General features: G+C 38.6%; 1 protein-coding gene across 2 annotated transcripts; it reads right to left on the bottom strand.

Annotated features, from left to right (window-relative positions):
* Positions 1-245: 245 nt before the first annotated feature.
* METAP2 (methionyl aminopeptidase 2) lies at positions 246-23,314 on the bottom strand. 2 transcript variants are annotated; one of them, XM_005306504.5, is made up of 11 exons: positions 23,049-23,313; positions 21,752-21,853; positions 17,605-17,670; positions 17,160-17,262; positions 7,048-7,209; positions 5,219-5,400; positions 5,030-5,124; positions 4,829-4,925; positions 4,126-4,229; positions 2,242-2,357; positions 246-766 (listed from the first exon to the last, which is right to left on the bottom strand). In XM_005306504.5, the coding sequence occupies exons 1-11, from the start codon at positions 23,215-23,217 to the stop codon at positions 514-516; spliced, it is 1,449 nt and encodes a 482-aa protein (XP_005306561.2). In that variant the 5' UTR covers positions 23,218-23,313; the 3' UTR covers positions 246-513. The 2 variants fall into 2 exon arrangements, with proteins under 2 accessions (XP_005306561.2, XP_042715740.2); XM_042859806.2 differs by lacking the exon at positions 17,605-17,670 and having other exon boundaries at positions 23,049-23,314.
* Positions 23,315-24,178: the final 864 nt, after the last annotated feature.

Below are 24,178 nucleotides of genomic sequence, written 5' to 3'. Positions count from 1 at the left end.
GTTCCCCAGCAGACTCCTGCTCAGAGTCAGAACCAGACTTTTAAAAAGTATATATGTTTTTAAAATCTGAAAATTTGTCTATTTTTTACAAAATGGATTCCAGGAAATTTAAAAGGCAATACCATAGAGGGCTTAGGCGCAGAAGTCAGGTGTAATCATTCAAAGCATTCAAGTAGGAATATGGTAATATAAATATTTGAAAAGCATTTCTTATCATAAATGTTCAAAACAAAATGTATAACTCATTCCAAACTAAAAATTGAGCTTTATAGCACATATTTCCCTGAACAGAAAAAAATATACGTAACCTTCTGAAATATTTCTAGAGGCATGAAAGCTTTTTCCTTGGTTAGTTACATTAGAAGACTTGCCTTTGATTAAATTCCTTTCTTTCCAAACATGGAAAGTATTACATCGGTCCACTGTTAAAACAGACAATACGGTGCAAATTAATTCTGGTATAACATGTTCCAACAAAGCCTAGAGCATAAAGGCGTTGAGGTGACACTGAGTTTAATAGTCATCTCCTCTGCTGACAACTTCTTTGCATGTTGGGCGCAATAATATGGTATGCTCAAACTGGGCGGTATATGAGCCTTTAATGTCGCATAAGGGAGGATATGGATCCACTATACCCAAGTCACACAGGTTCTTCAGAGCCATTAGATATTTACTTTCTCCCAGACGATCTAGCCATCTGCGGCAGAAGGCAAGAGTGCCAAAGTTTTCATTGATAACATTGAGCAAATGTTTTGCTCTTGGAAGCCTAGAAGAAAGAATGCACTGAATTAACTGCGAAAAAAAAAAAAGGTACCATCAAGAAAGCATTTAATACAGAAATAAAAACCATGTAAAAAGATAAATATAGGGGTGTTACAAAAATGCAAAGCCAGTGATTTTGATGTCTTTTCACATCATCTCAGGCTCTGTTCAAGGAGAAATGTTCAACCTTTATCTTTCCATTGAAAAATATAGCCTTCAAAATAAACCAAAAATGCTGCTGTCTTATTAGTTCAGCCTTGCAAAACAGAGGAGAAAAGGTGGGAACTCACGCCTACCAATCTCCCCTCAACTCCTTAGAGTGAGATGAAGAGGATAACTTCAAAACCTAGTTATGTTGGCATTTAAATGAGCCTAATTAAGCATAACAAAAGTTATTCTTTTCAAGAAAGGGACTGTCAACAGAACTATTCACTTTGTAAACAAGTATTCCAAGTCTATCATCCTGAAGTTTCTAATTTACTAAACTAATTTGGGATTAAGCTTTACCATTGGTAAATATCACTTTCACTTCTGAAAGTCAAATAATTTGTAAAATCTGTAACAAATGTGCAAAATATGTATAATCTTCTGTTTTTGTTTTGTCAAGACAGCTAAGTGTACAACTTCAAAACTTAAGTATTTACAGACTTGAGCTCTTCCTTTTGCAACCTTAATGTTAATACAAAAAAGCATATAATGCATTTTACATATACACACACAAAACACAGACATTTACTTCTAAATGTTGTGGATGTAGTAAAAAGACCTGGAAACAGTGTTGTGCATCTAGTGTGCCACACTGTTACTTGCTATATTGTGATGTCTTACTCTGATTACCTGTGCTTCAAAAATACTTATGTTTCATTTCTAAAAATGCCGTGTAATGCAATCCCAGTGAAATCTGGAAATTAGCCTAAATTAATGGAGCATTTCATTTTATGTCAGTGCACTGTTCTGAGGAGTTAATTTTTAAATAATCAAACATCCCACCATCCTCAGCAGAAGATGACACTAACAGTTTAACCAGCTCTGTTCCCAAAAAAGAGATTTGCTTGTGCAACTGCACCATAAGTCACAGAAGCTCCCAGAAGGAAACAAGAAAAGCATCCTGACTGAGTAGAGAAGGGGGAATTGTGAACTTACAAAAAATATTTATTTTCTCATTATGTATGTTATGATAGGAATATAGACTACATTTAGAGGGCATCACCTTTTCTGTGTGTTTTGGTTTTTTTGCTATTTTCAAGCTCTGCGGTAAGAACTGTCATCCTGTATGTGTAAACAGAGTCTAGTACACACACACACACACACACACATATATTACAGCGCAGTTCATATAAGCGCATCATTTACATTAGTCTTTTCAAGTCCCCTGGAAGACCTGATATTAGTTAAGAGGCTTTGCTGTACCCCAGCTCTAAAGAAAAAAGTGACAGCTTCCTCTGGTGCAGTAAAAATAGCTTCAAAACCAGATCTAACCTTATTGGCACGTGCCCAACATCAAAATTTTTCATATAATGAGAACATTCCATGTCATCATGAACAACACCCTTTCCTGTGCTACCAAAGGTTTCTATAGCATATATTTCACCTTCCTAAAAGAAAAGAAAGAAAGAAAGAAAGTGAACATGTAAATACATGTAAAGTAAATCAATTTTACAAGACGTTTCAACCTTTATCTATTAACAGTTTAAGTCTAGCAAAATATGAACAGTAGGCAAATGTACATTACAAGGAATTAAACATCGATTGGTTCTTTCATTAAACAGCACCCTCAAAACTCTGAAATATTTAAAGTAAACTATGTTTCAATAACTCTTTAATTAATGTTATGCTGGTCATGGAAATATTCCTTACTCCTTTTATGCAGGGATCATCTGTAGGGGTAAGACGACAGTTAAATCCTTGACCTCTTTCTTACACTGCTAACAAGAAAGTCAGTATAGATAACAATTGCATTGGTGCTTTTTTGTGATGAGAACATCTCATGACTGACCCAAGTCATTTCCTATAGGCCACTAAACATCTGTCAAGTGATAGTAAATCACCCGATTACTACTGACCATGACTGGATTAGAAGCAGGGACCTAGAAATAAAATTAAAGGCTCCTTAGTAATGGTATGGTGCTCCCAGTACCAATCTTCTAAACAAGCCCTTGTTTTCTGATCCTGTTATTCCATTTAAAAATTAGATGCAGATCAAAATTGCAACTGGATGCACTTGGCATCTAATGTAACATACTTATTACCTCTATGCTTGGAACAGAACAGCTTTCCTTATCTCGTGCAACAAGTATCCTCTCTCCTTCAAAATGCTTCTTAAAACCCATCTTTCTGCCAAACCTAGCTAACAATTATCTTTGATCACAGATTACAAACATGCCTAATTGTTTTGAATCTGTCAAAATCAAACTGCAAACTTTTCAACTAAAAGAAACATGTCTAGCTCTGTTTGCAAAGCATCATGAACAGCTATGATACCACAGAAATAATTCCCATGCAAAAATTCACTGAAAGGATTAATTTTGAAAATGCATAAAGTTAAATGACCAATAAGAACAAAGTCTGTAGGTTTATAGTTAAGGTTCCCCAATCAACCTCAGCAGACATATTATTGCTGCTTATCTTCTTTACCATAAAGGAACCTTTTTTATACCCAATCACCACACTGCAATGACCTCTTCTGAAATCCTGATATGGAACACAAATCTTCACGCTCACCACAAATACAGATTTACTAAGCACATCTCAGGGGCCACCAATGCACACAATAACTCTTCCCTTCTCATACACACTTCAACAACTAGGAACACTTGTGTTGCATTTCTTATCTTCCATACACATTCCAAAAACAACTTTATCTCACAATCAAAATTCCATTAGAAACTGGACAGCCTAATCTACTAGATCCACCCTCCTGTGAATGAGCTTCCGTACTCCAAACTTCCTTATTCTTATTTCAAGTTCATCTTCTAACTTTAGAATTCCTGGCTCTTGTTTTCCTCCTGAAAACTACAATATTCTAACAGTATTAATACGTAAGTATATGTATTCATAATTGTAACTAACATAAGTCTGTTTCATTACAAGATCCCAGAATTTTAATTTCAGAAACATGACTAGTAGTTGGAATAGTGGAGGGGAAAAAAAGTCCACGAGCCATGAAGATGAAATGCCAAGCCCCAAAATGATGTTCAATATTTCATAAAAAATAGTACTATGCATAGCAAGGTCAATTCCCTACCATTATTTTCCATGTGAGCAAAAAAACTACACACTTGGACAATGCAGGAGATAGTTTTCCTACATATTTAGAAAAGGTTAAGCAGAAGGGAGTTAAATACTTAAGAACTCTCAGTGTACCTCCATTCTTGTTGCTTCTCCTCCCTTCACAATGGGCACAGTTTTTCCAGCATGTATCCTATATGGCCCAATTGAATGTCCATTCAGATTGCGAATTGGTTTCACTATTATAGAAAACAAAGTAAAATATAAATAGTTAGGTAAGTCACTAACAAATGTTTAACCCTTCAATGCCAATGATTATATTAGCCCACACGTGGAGTACTGGAAGCAAACTGAAAGACTCATACATATTGCAGAAGGAACAACAGAAAATCACACTGTTCTTGTACAAATTTCTGCCAGGCAAGAGCCTAACTTATTGTATATATGGAGTAATGGCTTTATTACTATGACAGTCATAATTCAGGCCTTAAGGAAACTAACTAATAATTCTAATCAGTAGATATTTATTTGCTATGTATTTTGCAAACAAACAAGAATTATGAAAGACTGTTCTCACTTTTCACCTCTGAGTACAGTAAATGCCAGATGTGGTGCTTTTGAAAGTGTTTGTTGAGTATAAACAGTTAGAGTTTGAAAATCATTCAGGGCAAAGTTCCTTTAGGTTACCATTGAGGAAAATGGTCATATGAGTACGTATAATGCAAGTTACTTGTACTACCGCAAACAAATATCACTTCAATAGCCAGGAATAAAGTAGTATTCATAAAACACACTCCCAGGATAGCTATTTCTACATACACTGAAGGAGAGAGCTTGCCTTGATATGTTTTGCCATCAATTTCAACCTCATAGGACTCCATAACTTCTTGGATCGCTTCACCAACATCACAGAGACGAACATCTATTCCAGCACACTTAAAATAAGAGAGAGAGAAAAGTTTTTAAATCTATGATGAGGGATTTAGTTTGTGTTTAAATTTCAGAACACAGTAAAGATTAATTTTCATAATTAGTGTACCTTTATACCAGTATTAGTAGCATCTTTTACTGCTTGTAACAGTTTATCATATTTTGGATTGAACGTAACAGTAAAAGCACAGTCAATAATACGACCTAAAATCAGAAGAAGGAATTAGGTTAGTACAATGTTTCCATCCAACGAAACAATCCAACAATATCATTTTATAAATCATAAGGAAAAACTAACCGCTAATATGTGTTCCAAAGTCTATTTTGCAAATATCATCATATTGCAATACTGTAGGATCTCCAGCATTGGGAGTGTAGTGGGCTGCACAGTTATTCAGAGAACATCCAGTGGGAAATGCAAGACCTGCATTTAAACCATTTTCTTTTATCAGTTTGCGTGAGCAGTCTTCGAGTTTTTCACTAGGAAAAGAGATGTTTCTATTAAAAATTGAACAGTGTACTAAGAGAGTTATTTTAAAGCACTTGTTTACAAATGCGAGAACATACAAGACAAAGAAAAGCATTAGCCTAAACATTTAATTTCAGTCTTATTTGTAACATACAATCAGGAACAGGTACAGAGCAGTAAAGTAAGCATGGTTAGTGATGATTTAGTTCCTTATTTTATTCTAATCTGTTTTGGAACCATTTAATTTAGTCCTGTGTTTGACCACATTAATTTGTTTTCCCAATGTTTTTACTTAAATTTGAAAGAATATACTTTGCAAGCTATATTTAACTAATCAGGGACACAATATTCACAATATAAATTCTGGGCAAATTAAATTGATTTATTTTAGTACAGTTACTGATAGCACAGAGACTTTATAATCTCAGAACCGTTTAGTAATGTGACCAAACAGTTTTTTCAACTACTCAAAAAAGGTAATCCAATAAAAAAAATACCATTTCCATATATTAATAGCTATGGGGATAAAATTAAAGCTTGTTGCATTATGTATTTTTTCTTGGGCCTTGCCTACACTGGTTTTCTTAGTGACTGGTGTAGCTACAATGATATAGCTACATCGGTGCAAGCCCTCATGTAATCCCAGCCCAACTGTGCCTCACATCACTGCAGTTTATCCCAATTTCATCCAACAAAGCTATTAACGCCTAACAAAATAATTTTGAAAAAGCTTATATGGATAAGTAAGCCCCCATAGCCTGTGATACACTACGAAAGGAGGCCATGTTTTGAGAAAATTTCTGCTTATAACCCAAAACATTCAAGTTAAGTAAGTCAACAGCACACCAGATTTGATTCAAACAGATTGAGAATTATGCAGGCAGCTGTCTTTCACCCTTCTTGATGACATTTTCCTGACAACAATATCTGCAGTAAGTTTTGGAACTGCAAGTTTATCCCACATCCCAACATCAAATGCCAAAGACTCAGAAGAAAGATTACCTGGGTAATTATTTCTTTTTAACATTAACCCTGACAATCAAAAGTTTCAATTTCTGAGCTCCCAGGTGAGAATGTCACAGAAGGAGGACTGCACTTGCTTTTCCAGCAGAAGCATGAGCAGAATAAAAACGATGCTAGTGAGGAAGCAATAATATGCAGGAAAAGTAGTGTTGTGAGAGTATGTGTATACATGCTAGCTTTGTGCCTCTTTTCCCATTCCTAACAGTAGTATGTGCTGCTCCTACACATAGTACTTTTCTGGCAATGCTGGCAGGAACTGAGAAGAGATGTTTGTCCCACTATCCGAGTCACATGCTGCTGCTCCTGGCACCCTGAGGAAGTTTTATGTACAAGAAGAACAGAGGCACAGAACCGAAAAACATACAATGTAGGTGCTAAAGTGAGAAATAGATAAATACAACGGTCATGTTAGTATGGGAACTCAATACTAAGAACTCCACTGATTAAAGTAGTGGTGCTGATGGACTCTATAGACAAGAGGAAATGAAAGGAATAAATGGGGGACATTGGAAGAACCCACCAAAAAGTACCCTGAACTGAGAGCATTCAAAATGCAGTCAAAACAGGTGACATTTTGACACCTCCTCCCCCCCTTTTTATAATAGTGTCTTTCAAGGAAATGTCTTTATCCTCACCAGATTTCTATCATTGTCATTCCAGGTTTGATCCAGCTCATAACATATTTCCTCACTTGTCTGTGTGCCTCAGCAGCCTCCCGAAAATCATTCCAAATCTCTTCACTGGCTTGATCTAGTGCTTTCTTTTCATCACTTGTAGTTCTCCAAGCAGCAGTTCGCCTTTAAAGTAAACATTATGTACAAGTGTTAAAATTAAAATCACCACCAGTCATCACCAGGGTGTTTATTAGAACTCTGACCTGACAACTGTAAACTGCTTACACAGTCACTAACTAATTAACCCTCAATGCCCCTTTGGGGTATGAAAGATACTTATTTTTGTTTTAAAGACTACAGGAGGCCCATTAAAAAAAAAAACTCTAGGTACCCAAACAATTAATTAGACTTACAATACTAAATGATCATCCAGCAGTGAAAAAAATCATATCCAAATAATGAATTAACTCAGTCAGCCAGTAAATCAAACTCCCCTTTAGTCTCCCAGGAACTTATGCGCAACTTTCCCCCAAACCCCATGAAATAAATGGTTTTTGTGGCATCTTTCAGACTGGCAGGCAGAGACCATTTAGGATTTTACATGTCATGATCAAATCTTAAATTCTATCCTGAGACTAAAATAAACTCAGTGCAGATCTCAGAGAGAGTCTGTAGGTTAAAAAAAAAAAAAAAAAAAAAAAAAAAGGCCAGAGAAGCAGTCAATGGGAATGGGGAGTGCTGTTTACATCCAGTGGTCCTGAAACTGATCTGCCAATGAAATGCACCTAACTACACCTTCTCCCCAATAACGAGTTTTTAAATACATCTGAGGGAAAAAGACAGCTCCAAGTACAAAGAAATCTGTGAAGTTTTTTCAGCTCAAAAAATAATAAATAAATCAAGCTTCCTGCCTCATAGGGCCTTGACTACCTCTACCAAATTCAGATCCACCCACTAACACAACAGTGACATTTCCACAGTATTTCCTTACTTTTCATTGACATATAGAACAGAAAAGACAATCTATCTATTCACAGTGTTTAATAGTAAAACACTGGAGTTCTTCTTCAAGCTGGGCAATGCTGTCATGACAGAAATATGTAGAGTTGTGTCACCTTGAACTAGGAAGTCCCCTAGCAGAAAGTAGCTCTTAGAGGCAATAAGATGTAGGGGCTGGCTCCAGAGCCAACTGTCTACCCTGGTGCGGAGACGGAAAGCAGTACACCTGCGCCTCACTGATTTTCAGCTAGCATATGGTCCCTACTCAGATGGTGTAAGTTAGAGCAGCAGAAGCGATGCTAAGGCCTTGGCTACACTGGCAATTCACTGCGCTGCACTTGCTGCGCTCAGGGGTGTGAAAAAACATCCCCCCTGAGCGCAGCGAGTGCAGCGCTGTAAAGCGCCAGTGTAATCAGCGCCTGCAGCGCTGCACGCTCGCTCGCAGCGCTGCAAGCTATCCCCCTCGGAGAGGTGGAGTACTTGCAGCGCTGCAAGAGAGCTCTCGCAGCGCTGGCGGCGCGACTACACTCGCGCTTCACAGCGCTGCCGCGGCAACGTTGCCGTGGCAGCGCTGTGAATCCGCGAGTGTAGCCACGGCCTTAAGCTAGCTCACTCTGAGGCGGGTGTAGGCCAGCCACAGAATCAGGAAGCTGTGACTGCTGACAGTGCCCTCTCTTGTGCCAAGAAGAATCTCAGCACAAAAGAGAATCTAGCCCAGCAATTGCTACTTGTGCAATGAAGACTGAATTTCTTGACCTGAGTGAAAATAAGGTTCCCACAGCAACAATAACTGTCCATTTATGTGTATGCATATATAATCTTTCATTACACATTCAACAATACAAAATGCTATGCACTGTGTCTGTAACTAATGCTAACGTTACTTGATTGATATTCTTACTGTATTTGCCAAGCAGGACCACTGCCCAACATTTTGTGATTAGTAATGATTCTACTGCAGTGTCAAAATGCAAATGGACAAGTTAAGTTTGGTCTGGCAACTTTTCAAACCATTCTACTAGATTCTCAATTTAATGCTGCATTAGCAGCTTCTTGTTAAGTTTCCTTTTTATCCACAGATGCATAAATATCACAGCAATGAGTGCAATATAAGATCCCACAAAAACAAACACACACTCATATGAAGCATTATCAAATGTCTTTTTCAAAGAAATGGAACAAAAATGTAATAGCTGCCTGCGTATCAAATTGGGATCTTTCATGGTCTAAGGGATAGGGCACTGGACTCAGTCAGGATACTAGGGTTCTAATCAGATGTGCCACCAGCCTGCTTGAGCAACGCACGTCACCTCTCTGTGCTGCTGCATCCCCTCCAACCCTTTGTCTATATTATCTATTTAAGACTATAAGCTCTTTGGGAAAGGGACCTCTAGTTTCAAATATAATACAAACAATACTTATTGAGCTATATAAAATCTGTTATACAATTAGCTTTAACTGATGTGCAAGTGACCTGTCAAGATACTGATAATGTTGCAAACAAAGCGTACTGAGATGTGCTCCAAGTTCAAAACTCTGTAAAGGTCATATAAGTGATCTGGATATTTAGTCAGGTATGAAATTCTCCCCTATCTGAATGCCTGTGAGGTCAAACAGGGAGGATAAACATTTTTTTTTTTAATTATTTTAAATTATTGGGTTTTAATTAAAAATCTACTTATTTTTGTTGCTAGTCCTTCAGCAATTTAAGACTATAAAATAGGAACAAAGTAAAGGTGAATGTTCTCAACTTGTTTAGATGTAATATAGTTTTTCCTACACTTAAAAGACTCAGCTATGTTGAAAAGACAAGTCCAGAACCTCATTAACATCATTACTATGAGAATAATGTGAACACAACATTGATAAAGCAAACAGCCTAGCAAGCAACACCATCTTCCAATATATTGAACTTCTTTTACAAGTCAAGAACACTGCAATGCTTCCGCCAGGCTCTATTCCCCCTTAAGTATCTGCAGTTTGAAGTCAATGGGATTTATGCTGCTAATTAATTTAGGTGCTGATGAAAAATCACTCTCTCACACACACTGGCAGGTGTGGGCCTATCTGTATGAGTGGACAGTAAACTTTGTTAATGTATTGAATGTTTAACTTTTCATTGTTAACATTGAAGCAATTTTGTCTTAGTTTTGTTTGTCTTTGTGATAAAGATTGGGATACTAAAACAAAAGTAGTAAAAATATTATTTTAGTTCCTAATCCTGCAAGCATTTATGCACACACTTAACTTTAAACACAAGTAGTCCCATTGAAGTAATGGGATTATTCATGTGAGTAAAGTCCCATACCTGCTTGTGGTTTTTTTCCAGGATCAGGCCTTCATTTTCAATATTTTGGTTTATATCAATTTTGTAAAATTAAATTAAGATACCCTACCAGCAGTGATATTTATAAAAAATGCATTTATAAAACTTAATTCATTATACATTTTAATCTAAAATTGCAGTCACAAATTTTCAAATTAGATTTACAAAGCCTCAACCTGAAAAAAAAACTGTTCCAGCCTGTATTCAAATTAATGTATGTATCAGAGAAATCCATTTTGCCATGTCTTCCTGAAATTAAGGGAAAACAATGTATTTAGGATGCCGGACATGCTGTTTTCAAAACTCCATAACTTAGTTATTTCAAATCCAAGGGCCTTGAAAGTAAAGATAACAGTCTTCAGACAGAACTAAGCAGAAGCCAAGTTTAAAACTTAAAAACAAAGCCACTGTTAAATCAAACACAAAAAAATCCATCATCTGGTAGGTTCCCCACACTAAATTCAATTAACCTGTTTTGCTCTATTAGTTAACTCTCCACACACAAAATATATATTCTAGGTCGCAATAAGAAAATCCAGTCCAAAATAATTTTTTGAAAAAGTATCTAACATCAAGGGTTCAGAATAAAAGTGCAGAATCACCCTTAAAGGGTCAGAGCCATCTTGAAAATCATATTTTCATATAAAAATTCTGTACCTAGATTAGAGAATATTCTTTTTTTCAGTTTGCTGTATGCATTTGACAGCACTGCATATAATCAGTTTCACTATTTTGCTAATATTCAGTTGTTGTTCTTGTTGCACACACTAGCATGAGGACATCACTCCCATGCACAGCTTTGGGAAGAGCTCACATGCTCTCTTCACCACAAGCTCTCCAGGAGTGTTTTAACAGTAACAGTGGCAAAGATTAAACAAACTGAAGCGTCAACAGGTAGGCACATAGACAGCACACTTATTCTGCGGCACATGCATTGTCCCCCTGGGAAGTAGGGTGACCAGACAGTAAATGTGAAAAATCGGGACGGGGGGTGTGGGGTAATAGGAGCCTATATAAGAAAAAGACCCAAAAATCAGGACTGTCCCTATAAAATCAGGACATCTGGTCGCCCTACTGGAAAGAGAGCTGTATGAACAACAGCAGAAAGAACCTTATAAAATTAAATTTAAGTTTTGTTTTTTTTTAAATCTGTATATGCCCTTTAAATGGTGCTCTATCAGAGAAACAAATTATTTTTTGATTACTCAATTAGAAAACATTTGAGTTGACAGCATTTCTTTAAATACCATATTATAGTGTTGCTACAATATGGGAGATGCTCCCGCTCCCAAGGAAATCAAAGGAAAAAACTCACTCACTTCACTGGAAGCACGAGAAGACCTATGATCAAGAAATAATCTTGCTTCATCATGTATAAAATGAAAATAATTACGTTATGGGAAATGTTCTAAGCAGATTTAAGTTATAGCTAATTGCTTAAGCCAAAATGCCAGATCAGCTCTCGGATTTTAGAATACACCTCTACCCCGAATTAACGCGACCCGATATAACACGAATTCGGATATAACACAGTAAAGCAGTGCTCCGGTGGGGCGGGGCTGCGCACTCCGGTGGATCAAAGCAAGTTCACTATAACGCGGTTTCACCTATAACGCAAGATTTTTTGGCTCCCAAGGACAGCGTTATATCGAGGTAGAGATGTATCTAAATAAAAAATAGGAGCACAATTCAAGAGTAGATTTGCTGAAAGCAAACTATGTAAAGGAACTATTTCTAGTTTAGCAAGCCATGCTCCTCTTCAATAGCAGATCGTTTTAGATACAAAAGAGATGCATCAACAAAATCGTCATATATAAAGGCTGGAGAAAATTGACCAAAATATTTATTTATTGATTCTTCAGTACTTGTCTGTATTTCACAACTCAACAAATGATAAAATAGGATGTCATTTCTTAATACATTAGAAATGTTGTCCAAACTTTTATAATCTGAATTCTCTGAGTCAGTCTGCATGTAAACCTATATCTATAGATTTAATTCCTGAAGAGCGGAAGGGTCATTTCTCTTGGGTCATCAACTCATATGCTCTGGGTAAACTCTATTATTTGTATTATATAGTATGCTAAAAACAACTCAAGTGAACAAAGTGGTCATTTTATAAATAAATTTGAACATGTCTCTGACCAAGGCTGGTTACATTCACCTCCATGGAGGTGAATCAAAAGCTATATATGAAGCGTGCCTGGCTGGTTCTTCCAGTGGACACAAAGAATCTGTTTACATTGAAAACCCAGTAGTTCTCCATCCTCCTACTCTAACTGGATTAAAAATATTAATCCCTTTTGAGAAAGCCTTTTATACCACGAATTGAAGTGAAACACCTTATTCAAATTACATTACTTTGATACTCAATATATTCAGTAACAATAAGTCTCAGGGTTATAGGACATATTGAACTCCTATTCATACCTATAGTGCTTGTTATGTTATATATTAGCAATAGCCATTGGCTGTGCACAGCCACTACAAATGCTTTTCAAAAATTAGATTAAAAAAATAATTCATATTATATGAAAGGTAAGCCTCTCTTAGAAGTGAGCAACAGTACATGAAATACATACTTCAGTAACCCCAGAAAAGGTACTTTGCCTGGACTGAAACAATCTACTCTTTTGTGGATAATTCCCTGGAAGTTTTACAAGTCAAATAATTTGTCTTTAAACCACAGTCTTTGGTTTCACGGGAAGACCTTTCACAATACCTAACAAATATATAAAATGCAAACTAAGTTAATGACTGAACTACAAAACCTCATAATCAGAAGCTATTAAAAACTTGCAAAAGCATGCTGAAGAATTCCCAGTGAGAATACATGGAGATGCAGATCTCAGTCCTATTAGATTAGGAAATTATGCCTATTTTGTTATACTGCACAAAGCTAAGAAATTCAGTTCTGCAAGTTGAACAAGAGCATTTGGACCAGATGACCTATTTCCCGAAGGAAACAAGGAGCCCAAGCTATTTACTCTAGCAATGTTTAGATCAGGGGTTCTCAGACTTTTGTACTGGTGACCCCTTTCACAAAGCAAGCCTCTGAGGGCGACCCCCCTTGTATATTAAAAACACAGTTTTATGTATTTAACACCATTATAAATGCTGGGGGTGAAGCAGGGTTTGGGGTGGAGGCTGACAGCTCGCAACCCCCCCATGTAATAAGCTCGCGACCCCCTGAGGGGTCCCGACCCCCAGTTTGAGAACCCCTGGTTTAGATCTTCTCTTCATCTTTCACACTGATTCTGGAAATGAGATGGCCTTATAGGACCCAGAGGATACTGATCTTGTTAAAGTTTCAATGTGATTGTGTCTACTGAATATAGACAAATAACTGTGGTTGAATACTGGATCCTCTTAGGTCATCATCTGGATTATTTTCCCCTATCCAATCAGAGCAGATGCTCAAAACCTTTTGTGTAATGTTATTTACATAGCAAAGATGCTCTTTGTAGAAAGGTATTTTGGAGAGATTGAGAGTATGGCTGAAGGAGGGAAAAGGGGCAGAAATTCCCTCTGGTATGTTTTGAGAACTCAAGGTTCTCATTCATTTTAGTTAGCTTATACTCAGTCTCTCAAAATGAACTTATGTTAGAACTACAGGACAACATTTAATAGGTATGGAAAAAGCTAAGAAAATGCAGACACGAGACTAATGGCAAAAGTCCATGGGCTCATTCTCATGCACCAGTTACAGCCCTGGGGCCATGTAGATGCAGGTCATGACTGCTAGACTTTGCTGCTGCCTTGTACTTCCCCATTGTCTGAAGATGGATGAAATGTTGGAGGGATGTCTCAGCAGTTGGGGGCACCTCAAAAAAATCAGTTATATATGCACTCTTACTTTGATACTTTCATCAGTAACACGGGATAGGAGAAAGGGTAAAAAGATTTTGACAGCATGTTAATTAAATCTCCTCAATGTCACATATTAGTATTTAAACACCAGAGAAGAGAAATTCTTGAAAAGAAAATAGAGATTAGAAACACAGGCAGTAAATAAAATGATATTCAGCCTGGAAAAATGCAAAATTAATGCACATGATAAAAAGTAATCCAAATCAATTATTCACCAGTAATACAAAAAAAAAAAAAAAAAAAAAAAAAAAACCACCCAAAACAATTAACATGAGAATGGACAACAAGTTCTATGCGCCTGCAATAGAACATGATATCAAAAAAGTAATGAAATTTTATGCTGAAAGTGCCCAGACATCACTTCAGGGGCGATAACCCCTCTCCATAATAATCTAGCAAGACCACGCTAGATTCAGTTCTGAGAATCTCAATCTCAGGAAGACAAACTGAAGTTATTTCAGAGAAAAAAAAAGGCAGAGGAAAATTTAGCCTGAGTAGAGGTTAAAAAAATTACTGATGAGGCCCAACTGTACTGTGGAGTGGTCTTTCAAGTGACTTAGAACATGAGAATGGCCATATTGGGTCGGACCAATGGTCCACCTAGCCCAGTATCCTGTTTTCCGACAGTGGCTACTGCCAGATGCTTCAGAGGGAATGAACAGAACAGTGCAATTACTAAGTGATCCAACCCTGTCATCCAGTCCCAGCTTCTGGTGATTGGAGGTTTAGGAACATTGAGAGCATGGGGTTTGGTTTTCCACATTTTCTCTTATATCATGTAAAACAGGGGTGGGCAAACTACAGCCTGCCGGCCAAAGCTGGCCCGCGAGTCATTTTAAGCCGGCCCGTGAGCCGCACCATGCGGCTGGGCCCCGCTCTGGCCGGGGGCTGCACCATGCGACTCCTGGAAGCCACGGCATGGCCCCGCTTCAGCTCCTAAGCGCTCCTACAAAGTTTGCCCACCCCTGATCTAAAATTACCCAAATGTATCCAGCAGGACACAACCCTGCTCTGATAGGTAAGGCTAAGATTTAGTCATGTGCATTTTTAGCACAAGTCATGGACAGGTCACGGGCAATAAACAAAAATTCATGGCCTTGTGATCCGTCCTGACCTTGTACTATAAATACCCCTGACTAAATCTTTGATCTTCTGGGGGGCTCTGGGGGCACAGCTGCTGCTCTGGAGGGAGGGGGGGGTGTCTCTGGGGCACCTGCTGGTGCACAGAATCCATGTCTTCCAGGACAGACTCTCAGCCTTACTGATAGTAGGTGGGTAATTGAATTAAATGACTTCAGAGTTCCATATCTTCTTTGATTCAGTTTGAAAGCCACCACTATCGTGTATAGGTCACTTTTGAAATGGGAGAGTTATCTCAAATTATTTCAACTTCCATTGTTCAAGGAGTTATGTCAGTCATAGCCCTGAAAAATCAAGTATTCATTCACAAATACTGCAATATTTATTGACTGTGTTCAAATAACACCTTAGAATTTCTATACAGTTCTTTGCCCTCAAAAAAGTTGTTCACCTAAGCCTGGAAAGCCACAGGAGGCAGCCTCACTGAACTTTCAAGTTCTTCACAAAGCAAGAATTTTTTCCCCCCTTGTTGAGATTAGATAATCATCCCTTGTTAAACAAAAGAAACCTAACAATTAGTAAATTTTTGCATTTAGCTGGTTAAAACATATCAAATTATTAAAATCTGTATGTGGAACCAACTAAAGAGAAAATCGCTTTGCAACTATGTGGAGTTGTTTTGGGTAAGAGCAGATGAGAGTGGAGAGGCACAGGATACTCAGTCAAAAGAGTATGCTTTGTATTTTGACTTAAGACACATTTTAAAGGAACACTAACAACCTCAAATTTAAGCAGTTTCAAAAAATGAAGCTACTTTTCATTTAGATACTGCACCTGTCCGTGAGTTCTCTTACCAATGTTTTTGATTTTACAATCACATTTTGTTTTTGAAACTTTCACTTCTACATTGCTTTGACAGACTCAAACAAGAGAAACTGGCAATATAAAATATAGAAAGTAAGAAGTACTACAGGTAGTTGACAGCACTTCATAAAAGTAAACAAATAATATTTCTCTCAAAACTTATTTACAGTAATCTTAGGCATACTTATAACATTAGCAGGCACAAAAAATAGTGTGATTTTTAAATTTACAGGCCATTTAAAAAAGAGATATTGCTAGAGCTGTGAAGACTATTTCATGAACAATGTTTTCAACAAATTTTACCCCATTTTCTGTTAGTTAATGTGTGTGAAGGTCACCTAAGTCTCATGGCATTACTTCTGCTGTCTGAGCAGACAAGGGTGTTTTTTGTTTGTTTGTTTTAAATAAACAGGAGGAGGGCTTGACATCAGGACGTAAACTTTCATACATTAGACACACTTTTTCCATAAACGTTACACCTAAAAAAAGTCTGCTCCTAAGGAAGTCTGTGGCTAGCAAGTAAAAGATTGTAAAAAATCACATTATTTGCATGTGTTCAAATACTCCCTGCTCCCCACACCTTCTATATTTTTCACCCAACTCCAGTTATCACTATGCTCCACAGTGAACATCCTATTAAGAGCATCAAGGAAGTTCACACATGCTACTGCAGTTATCTTAGTTTATATATGGACTCCACAAGAAAGCAAGCTACACAAATATTTGAGTAAAATATAAATCCAGACCAATGAGTTTAAAGGGTCGGAAGGGAGAACATTTCTGATCTGATGACCTCTGTGGAGGAACTTGTTAGATGATCCAGTAAAGAGGCATTACCATCAACTTTGTTCACAATCTGCATTAAGGGTTAGTCAAACAAAGCTGCAGGAAAATTAAGTCTTTCATTGTATATCAGAAGTTCTTTCAGATCAGAAGTATTTATTTTTTAAACTTAGTTATTTTTTAGACTTAAAAACAGAAACAAAACATTTACCCATCTTGTGTTGGTGGATATTCGCATTCTTCTCCTTTTGGAAATATGCTACTGGGAAATAGATCACATATTGGAATAGAAGGTGGATCTGTCTGCACCTTAGCTGTTGAGTAAACATTTTAAGAAGTTTTATACTGCAAGCTGTAAATTATTATAAATTGCAAGAAAAGCAAAAATAGCAAAGTATATTTAAGAGCCTCCTGCCAGAATTTGGGCTTATCCCTGGAACACCATGTACCATGATGCCCTCAAGTCACCTGACCTGGCCAATGCTCAGTGCGGCATTCAGAGGCACCAGAGAGAACTTTCAGACTGCCTTGGCCAAGGATCTACATTGTGTTCCATCCCCCACAATATTTTTAATTGGACAACCATAATATAGGAGAATAAGTTTAAGTGAGAATATGAGAAAATTCCCTTTATTATTGTTGTAATTGACACCTACGCCCTTTCTTCTTTTTCTTTTTCTTCTTTTTCTTCCCTGTTGCTCCATCTCCTTCACCCTCTCCGTCTGTAAAAGAAATGTGTTTATATATACACATACACACCCTCAAAGAGTTAAATGTAGGATAAAAATTATCATGGCACCTTACTGAAAAACTACCAGGTAAGATGGCTTAAAGAACACTCATAAAACTGATACCTCAATTTTATACAGCTTATGAGACAATCTGTATCTGACACCTTAGTTTACAGCTTGTACACAGCAATGAAAAAATCAACAGTTTTATATAAACTCTATCTGAAAGTTAAACATCTGACTTCACTTAAAATGTGTATATCCCTTTTAAACTATGCCATAAGCAAATAGAAGAATTTGAGTTTTGAACCAGGTACAACACTGCATCTGTGACCAATGCTGCTTCTACCTCAGCTGCATTGAACTTGATGTTGTTCAGATTTGTTACAAGTCCCCAAATTCATAGATTCTAGAAACTTTGAAGAAAGCTGAATAGGTAAGAGAGACAGCTAGAAGCAATTACCAACAGTTGCAGATTCCTTCCCAACTCCAGATTCAGATGTAACAAGATACTTCTGAAAACACCACTGCTGATAGCATATCTCTGAATAGTTCCTTTATGTTGGCGGCATATTTCAGAAGTTAGTCAATGAAAAAAGAAAGCCTATGAGGAATTTGTTAGAAACGGAGCATTTTCCATCCCAAATCCCATTTTCTGAATCTAGCTAACATGTGACCTCTGGGGAAAAGGGGTTAGAAAGAATATTAGATAATACAGCTGGAAAGAAGTGACTACCACTTTAGAGAACTGATACTTTCCTTTACCAGAAAAAGAAAAAGGAAAAGAAAAATGGTGATGATGGAACTCACAGAGGTCAATGTGGAGCTCACCACATAAGTAGTGCAGAAGATATAAATGACAGGTAACCCAGGGGAGGGACCAATATTTATGGTACTCCTTCCTACAAATTTTCAGAGCTTGAAGAGAGAGGAGCACATGGCATCAAAGCAGCAAGAAACAACAGCCTGAGTGTGATTATAGCATGGTTTGATTCTATCCAAAAATAATATTTACTTAACATGATGGGGCTACATCTAATAATGTTTACCTACTCCATATGTGCAAAGATTATAAAACATTGTACAATACATTTAGCTGAAGTGCTAATTACTCTGCACATCTATCTGCCTACACCTTCTAGATCCAAAAACTACCCACCCAACTCTCCTGTTTTAGTTACAAAAACTGATTCCAGAAGTTGTCTCAATTTCTTCCAATATAAAGTGTTGCTATTTTCATCATATTTACTCAGAACCCTGTATTTGCTCATCTATAAAAATTGACAGGGCATTCCCTGCACAAAAACTGGAATCACTAGATCTCCATGCCTTTCAAATGGCAAATGACTTATGTAATCTGGTCATTTTACTTATGTAAAATGGTCAATGTAATCTGAGTTATTAAGTAGATTGGTGATTTTTAGATTGTTGCAGTCCTGCAGTGGGTGTAGATTTTAGTACTTAATTAAAACCCAGTGTGTAAAAGAAAGTCAAGTTTCAGCCTTAAGTATCTCGTTTTATAATCTTTAAGGATGTCTTGTAGGTACAAACACCTTGTTGTTTCTGCTTTCTAATCTGTCCTGCCAGGTTCTCAATCAAAAATGTATTTAGGTGGTCAATCTCACCTAATAGCCTGTACTTATTTCTTTCAATCACAATAACTGTGTCACATGGATCTTGACCTTGAACTGTGTTTAATCCATTAACACTGCATCAGAAAAAGTAGTAGTCTTGGCATATACTTCACGAACTCACAGAGTCAGGGTACCTTCCAGGTCCCTATGCTAACCACTGCAGACACTGGAAACATTCAAGACGTCGGTAGCTACTGTTATTCACTTCCCATGGTCTTAACATATGTCACTCGCAAGAGAATCTGCCAATCAGTAACCCAAACTAACTGGGCCTACACTGCCATGCCTTTGAAAATTGCTGCCAACTTACTCTGCTGCCAGATCCATAACTACTGTTTCCAACTAATGTTATTTTCTGTTCCAGGTTGCTTACCCAGTAATAAAGAGAAATTTTTCACCAGGCTAGCACCATAAGAATTTACAAGGAATTGAAACAAGCCCTTATATGCCATGACCATACTTGAAATGCAATCTGTTTCTCAGAAACACAGTAACTATACTTTCCATTATCTCATATGAGCTAAGCTGCCAGCCCAATTCAGTAATGCAGCAGAACCATAGTGAATACTTTCTGAACACTTCTTCCCATCCAATGGGCAGTGTTAGGGTTACCCAATTGTGGAGATGGCCAAAAAATTGAGTTTTTTTTAAGAAAAACAAACAGGAACAGATTTCAGGCACAGCCTCTATTTCCCACAATTATTCAGATTTCAAGTGGTGTTAAGAGAATGAGTCAAGCAAAAAACACGAAAGGCAATCAAAAAATTAAAAATTCTGATATTTAACTTGTGCATATTGTAAAAGAATTTACAAGTAATTTGGACGGAAGATAGGGAGAGCATTATTTCAGTGACAATACCACTTAATTTTAGATTTATTTAAATATTGATAACTACACTGTAAAAAAGACAGAGCAGAATGAAATGCAATGTACTAATTGATCTATGAATAAGAACACTCTCCACGAGATAAAATATCCAAGGATTCTAATTCCCTCCCCCGCTCCCACCAAGGAATTCCTTTCACTATGAAGCATTCGCTATTATTCTCACTGAATTCTGACTCAACAACAATCATAGTAACAATGTACATATTATATTAACATTAATATCCCTTTACCCCATATCACCTAAAGAAATCCAGTTTTATCAGAATATATAGTACTACAAACAGCAATTAAATTGACTTGGATACTGTACATACACTCAAAGGTTATTGTCTAGCGCTATATGCATTAATGCAATTTTCTTCTTCTTTCTACTGAAGTGTTTCTGGATACTAACATCCTATTTAATACACCTCTACCCTGATATAATGCGACCCAATATAACACGAATTAGGATATAAGCCGGTAAAGCAGTGCTCCGGGGGGGGCGGGCTGTGCCCTCTGGCGGATCAAAGCAAGTTCAATATAACGCAGTTTCACCTATAACACGGTAAGATCTTTTGGCTCCCGAGGACAGCGTTATATCGGGGTAGAGGTGTATGTTCTGAAATCTAAAGCTCCAGAGGTAGTTTGCCAAGAGATAAATTTAAAAATGATCACTTTAGGATGCTGAGCCTATTTTAAATGCTAATTCAGCAGACAGGTGCTAAATGAGTGGTTTTATTACACCGAACAATTAATTTACTGAACAGGTTAATTCTATTTGGTTTTCAATCATGTAATATGTTTATAACATAAGATATGTTTAAATTCAGATTAGAAACAAAAAATGATTCACAAACTACTTGTTTAGAATCCATATTGGCAGCAATAAAAAGTATGTACCTGTATTGCAATATCAGAGGGGTAGCCGTGTTAGACTGGATCTGTAAAAAGCAACAAAGAGTCCTGCAGCACCTTACAGACTAACAGATGTATTGGAGCATAAGCTTTCGTGGGTGAATACCCACTTTGTCAGACGCATGCGTATTCTCCAATACATCTGTTAGTCAATAAGGTGTCACAGGACTCTTTGTTGCTCTATTGCAATGTGTTTTATATTTCTTTAGTTAGGTTTCAGTGCAAGAACTAGGATTACAGGTAGAATTTTCCTCAGTGACTAGAAATACACGTTTTATAATAGTGTATTTTATTTATTATACATCTCCTCAGACTCTTCCTCCAGCATTCCCTTATATTATTTGTTCTATATCAGACTAAAAGATCTCCTTTGTGGTATAAATCCATAAGGATGAAAACCAACTACAACTTTTGCTATCAGCTGGCATAATGTGTCTGTCTGAAATTTAATCTCTTGCTCAAGTGACATAATGAGGCTAATAACCCAGTTAGCAAATTACTGAATATGAAAAAAAGATGCTGCAAATATACAGTGGCATCTTGGATGAAAAAAATTACTTAAACTGGAAAAACTAGACAGCTGTAGAAAGTACAATTTCAAGCACTTCATAGACTTTCATTTTAGATGTTAGAAAAACAATGTTACACTTGCCTTCTTCATCATCATCTTTTTCCTTCTCCTCCAGTGTTTGTTTATCCAACTGTTTTGCTACATCAAGAGCACTCTCTAATTCTCTCTCTGTTTCTTGTTGTCCTGTTTGCAAAATAGAGTGTGATTTACCAAAATAAAATGGCTCTGAATTGTGATATAAAAACCTGGAAAAATTATCTAAATATTTTTACCGCCCTCATTATGAAGATATCAGAGCACTTCTCACCTTTTCTAAAGTAGGGAACATGTAACAACAACTGTTAGGTACTATGGTGACAGGAGCCATTATAAAAACCTGCACATAAAGGTAAGATTATCCAATAGTCAAATAACTACAGTTCTTTTCTGTCTGTATAACTCTGCTGTTCCTAGCACCAGCCTGCTCCAGGGAGATAACACGAGTGTTATGAAAATAATGATTAACACGAAGTATCGTCAACTCTAACTCCTAGCCTGTTAAAAGAGTCTCAAATTGTGCTTTCCTTACACTATTTGCACAGACTCACCTCAGATCTCTATGTACAATGTTTGGGAGGTTAGCGGGAATGGCTCCCTCCTGTGGGATAAACTTTAAGGCAACAAAATTATGCTCTTTATCTCTGGCCATAGGGGTGGATATTGCTGTGTACAAAGCAGCATACACAATCTCCCCGCAAACGGTCCCTGAAACAGGCTGTGAGCTGAAACATAGAGGAACTTTCTTTCACACAAATGTATGAGCAACCAACAGTCCCTGTGCCAATGTTACGACTCTTTCCATCTTAACCACTATTCTGAATGATCTTCAGGCACCTCACATCACCTGCCTCAAAGACAAGCAACAGGAGCAGACAGTGAGGGAAACAACAGCAAGGCCACAAAGATACTAGCCAATTACAATATCAGTCTCGTCGTGGCTCCCCACTGGCAGACTGACCCCACGGCAGATTTCCCCGTCCCAATGGCATCCACACTCACAGAACCACCTCCCAAGTCAAGGAGAGACTTGCCCCCAGTCCCACCACAGCTACACACACACACACCAACCCCCGCCTCCACGACCGCTTCTCGCACCGTTCCCCCACCCACAGACTGACCCCCAAAGCCGCTTCACGCGTCCCCGCCACCCCACCGCCACGGCGGCTTCACTCCCGAGCTCCTGTCACAGCCGCCCCCTAGGAGGTTCTCCCCAGTCCCATCCACACTAACGCCAGCCCGCCACGACCCCTCACCGAGCCGCCGCCCGCCGCCGCGGGGCTGTGCCCGGCTCCCCTCCCTGCCCGCGGGAGGGTCTCCAGGCCCCGCTCCGGGCCCCTACCCGCGGAGGCGGCTTTGCTCTTCTTCTTTTTCCGCCGCTTCTTCTTGGCGCCTTCCTCGGCGCCGGGCCCCGCCGCGCCGCCCTCCGCGTCCTCAGGCTCCAGCAGCAGCTCCCCGTTCAGGTGCTTCTCCGCCTGCTCCGGGCTCGCCCCCTGCTCCGCGCCCGCCATGTTGCCGCGGCCTGACAGAGACGGAGAGGCCAGCGGGACCGCCCCGCTCCCCACGCCGACGCCACCCGCGCAGCACTCGATGGTAAGCGCAGGGCATGCCGGGAAGGCTAGAGTCCGGCCGCCGGGAGGGGCTACGAGGCACGTGCTGCTGCGAGGGGAGCGAGACAGGCAGTTTTCCGCGCGCGCGCGCGCTGCCTGTGTCTGCGGGTTCTGCGCCCCTGGCAGCCTGGCCTGGCCTGGCCTGGCCTAGGAGTGCCTGTGTCTGGCCGGGGCGCCCATCTCCCTGAGAGATTTCAGCACCCACCCGGAGCCGGAGATACGGCTGCTGAAATGTTTCAAATGGGAGGAAGATTGTGTCGACATGGTGACACCGTTTGCACAGGCGCCCGTTCCCCCTAACATGTGCTGACCACTTCTATGTCCTGCAGAAGGTTTTCAAATTGCAAATATCTGAACCGCTTGGGTGACTCCAGATATGTTCAGAGAATTGGGCTTCTGTTTGGAGGGAATCAATAGATCAGGGAGACAGGCTGGCAACTCATTGCAAAGGAGAGTGGTGTAGAAGCCAATAATGTGGAGGCCACTGTACATTCCCCCACAAGAACCTTTTGAAGGTATATAACAGAAAACAAAAGACTATACATATAGGAGCAGTTCCTACTCAAAGGAACAATTGTTATGAATAAGTTCATAAAATCAGAGAAGATTAGGGTTGGAAGAGACCTCAGGAGGTCATCTAGTCCAACCCCCTGCTCAAAGGAGGACCAACCCAACTAAATCATCCCAGACAGGCTTGGACAAGCCTGGCCTTAAAAACCTCTAAGGAAAGAGATTTCACCACCTCCCTAGATAACTCATCCCAGTGCTTCACCACTCTCCTAGTGAAATAGTTTTTCCTAATATCCAACCTAGATCTCTCCCACTGCAACTTGAGACCATTGCTCTTTCTTCTGTCATCTGC

The sequence above is a fragment of the Chrysemys picta genome, chromosome 1, assembly GCF_011386835.1.
Source record: "Chrysemys picta bellii isolate R12L10 chromosome 1, ASM1138683v2, whole genome shotgun sequence".
Lineage (NCBI taxonomy): Eukaryota > Metazoa > Chordata > Testudines > Emydidae > Chrysemys > Chrysemys picta.
This window is presented reverse-complemented; position numbering and strand designations above follow the sequence as displayed.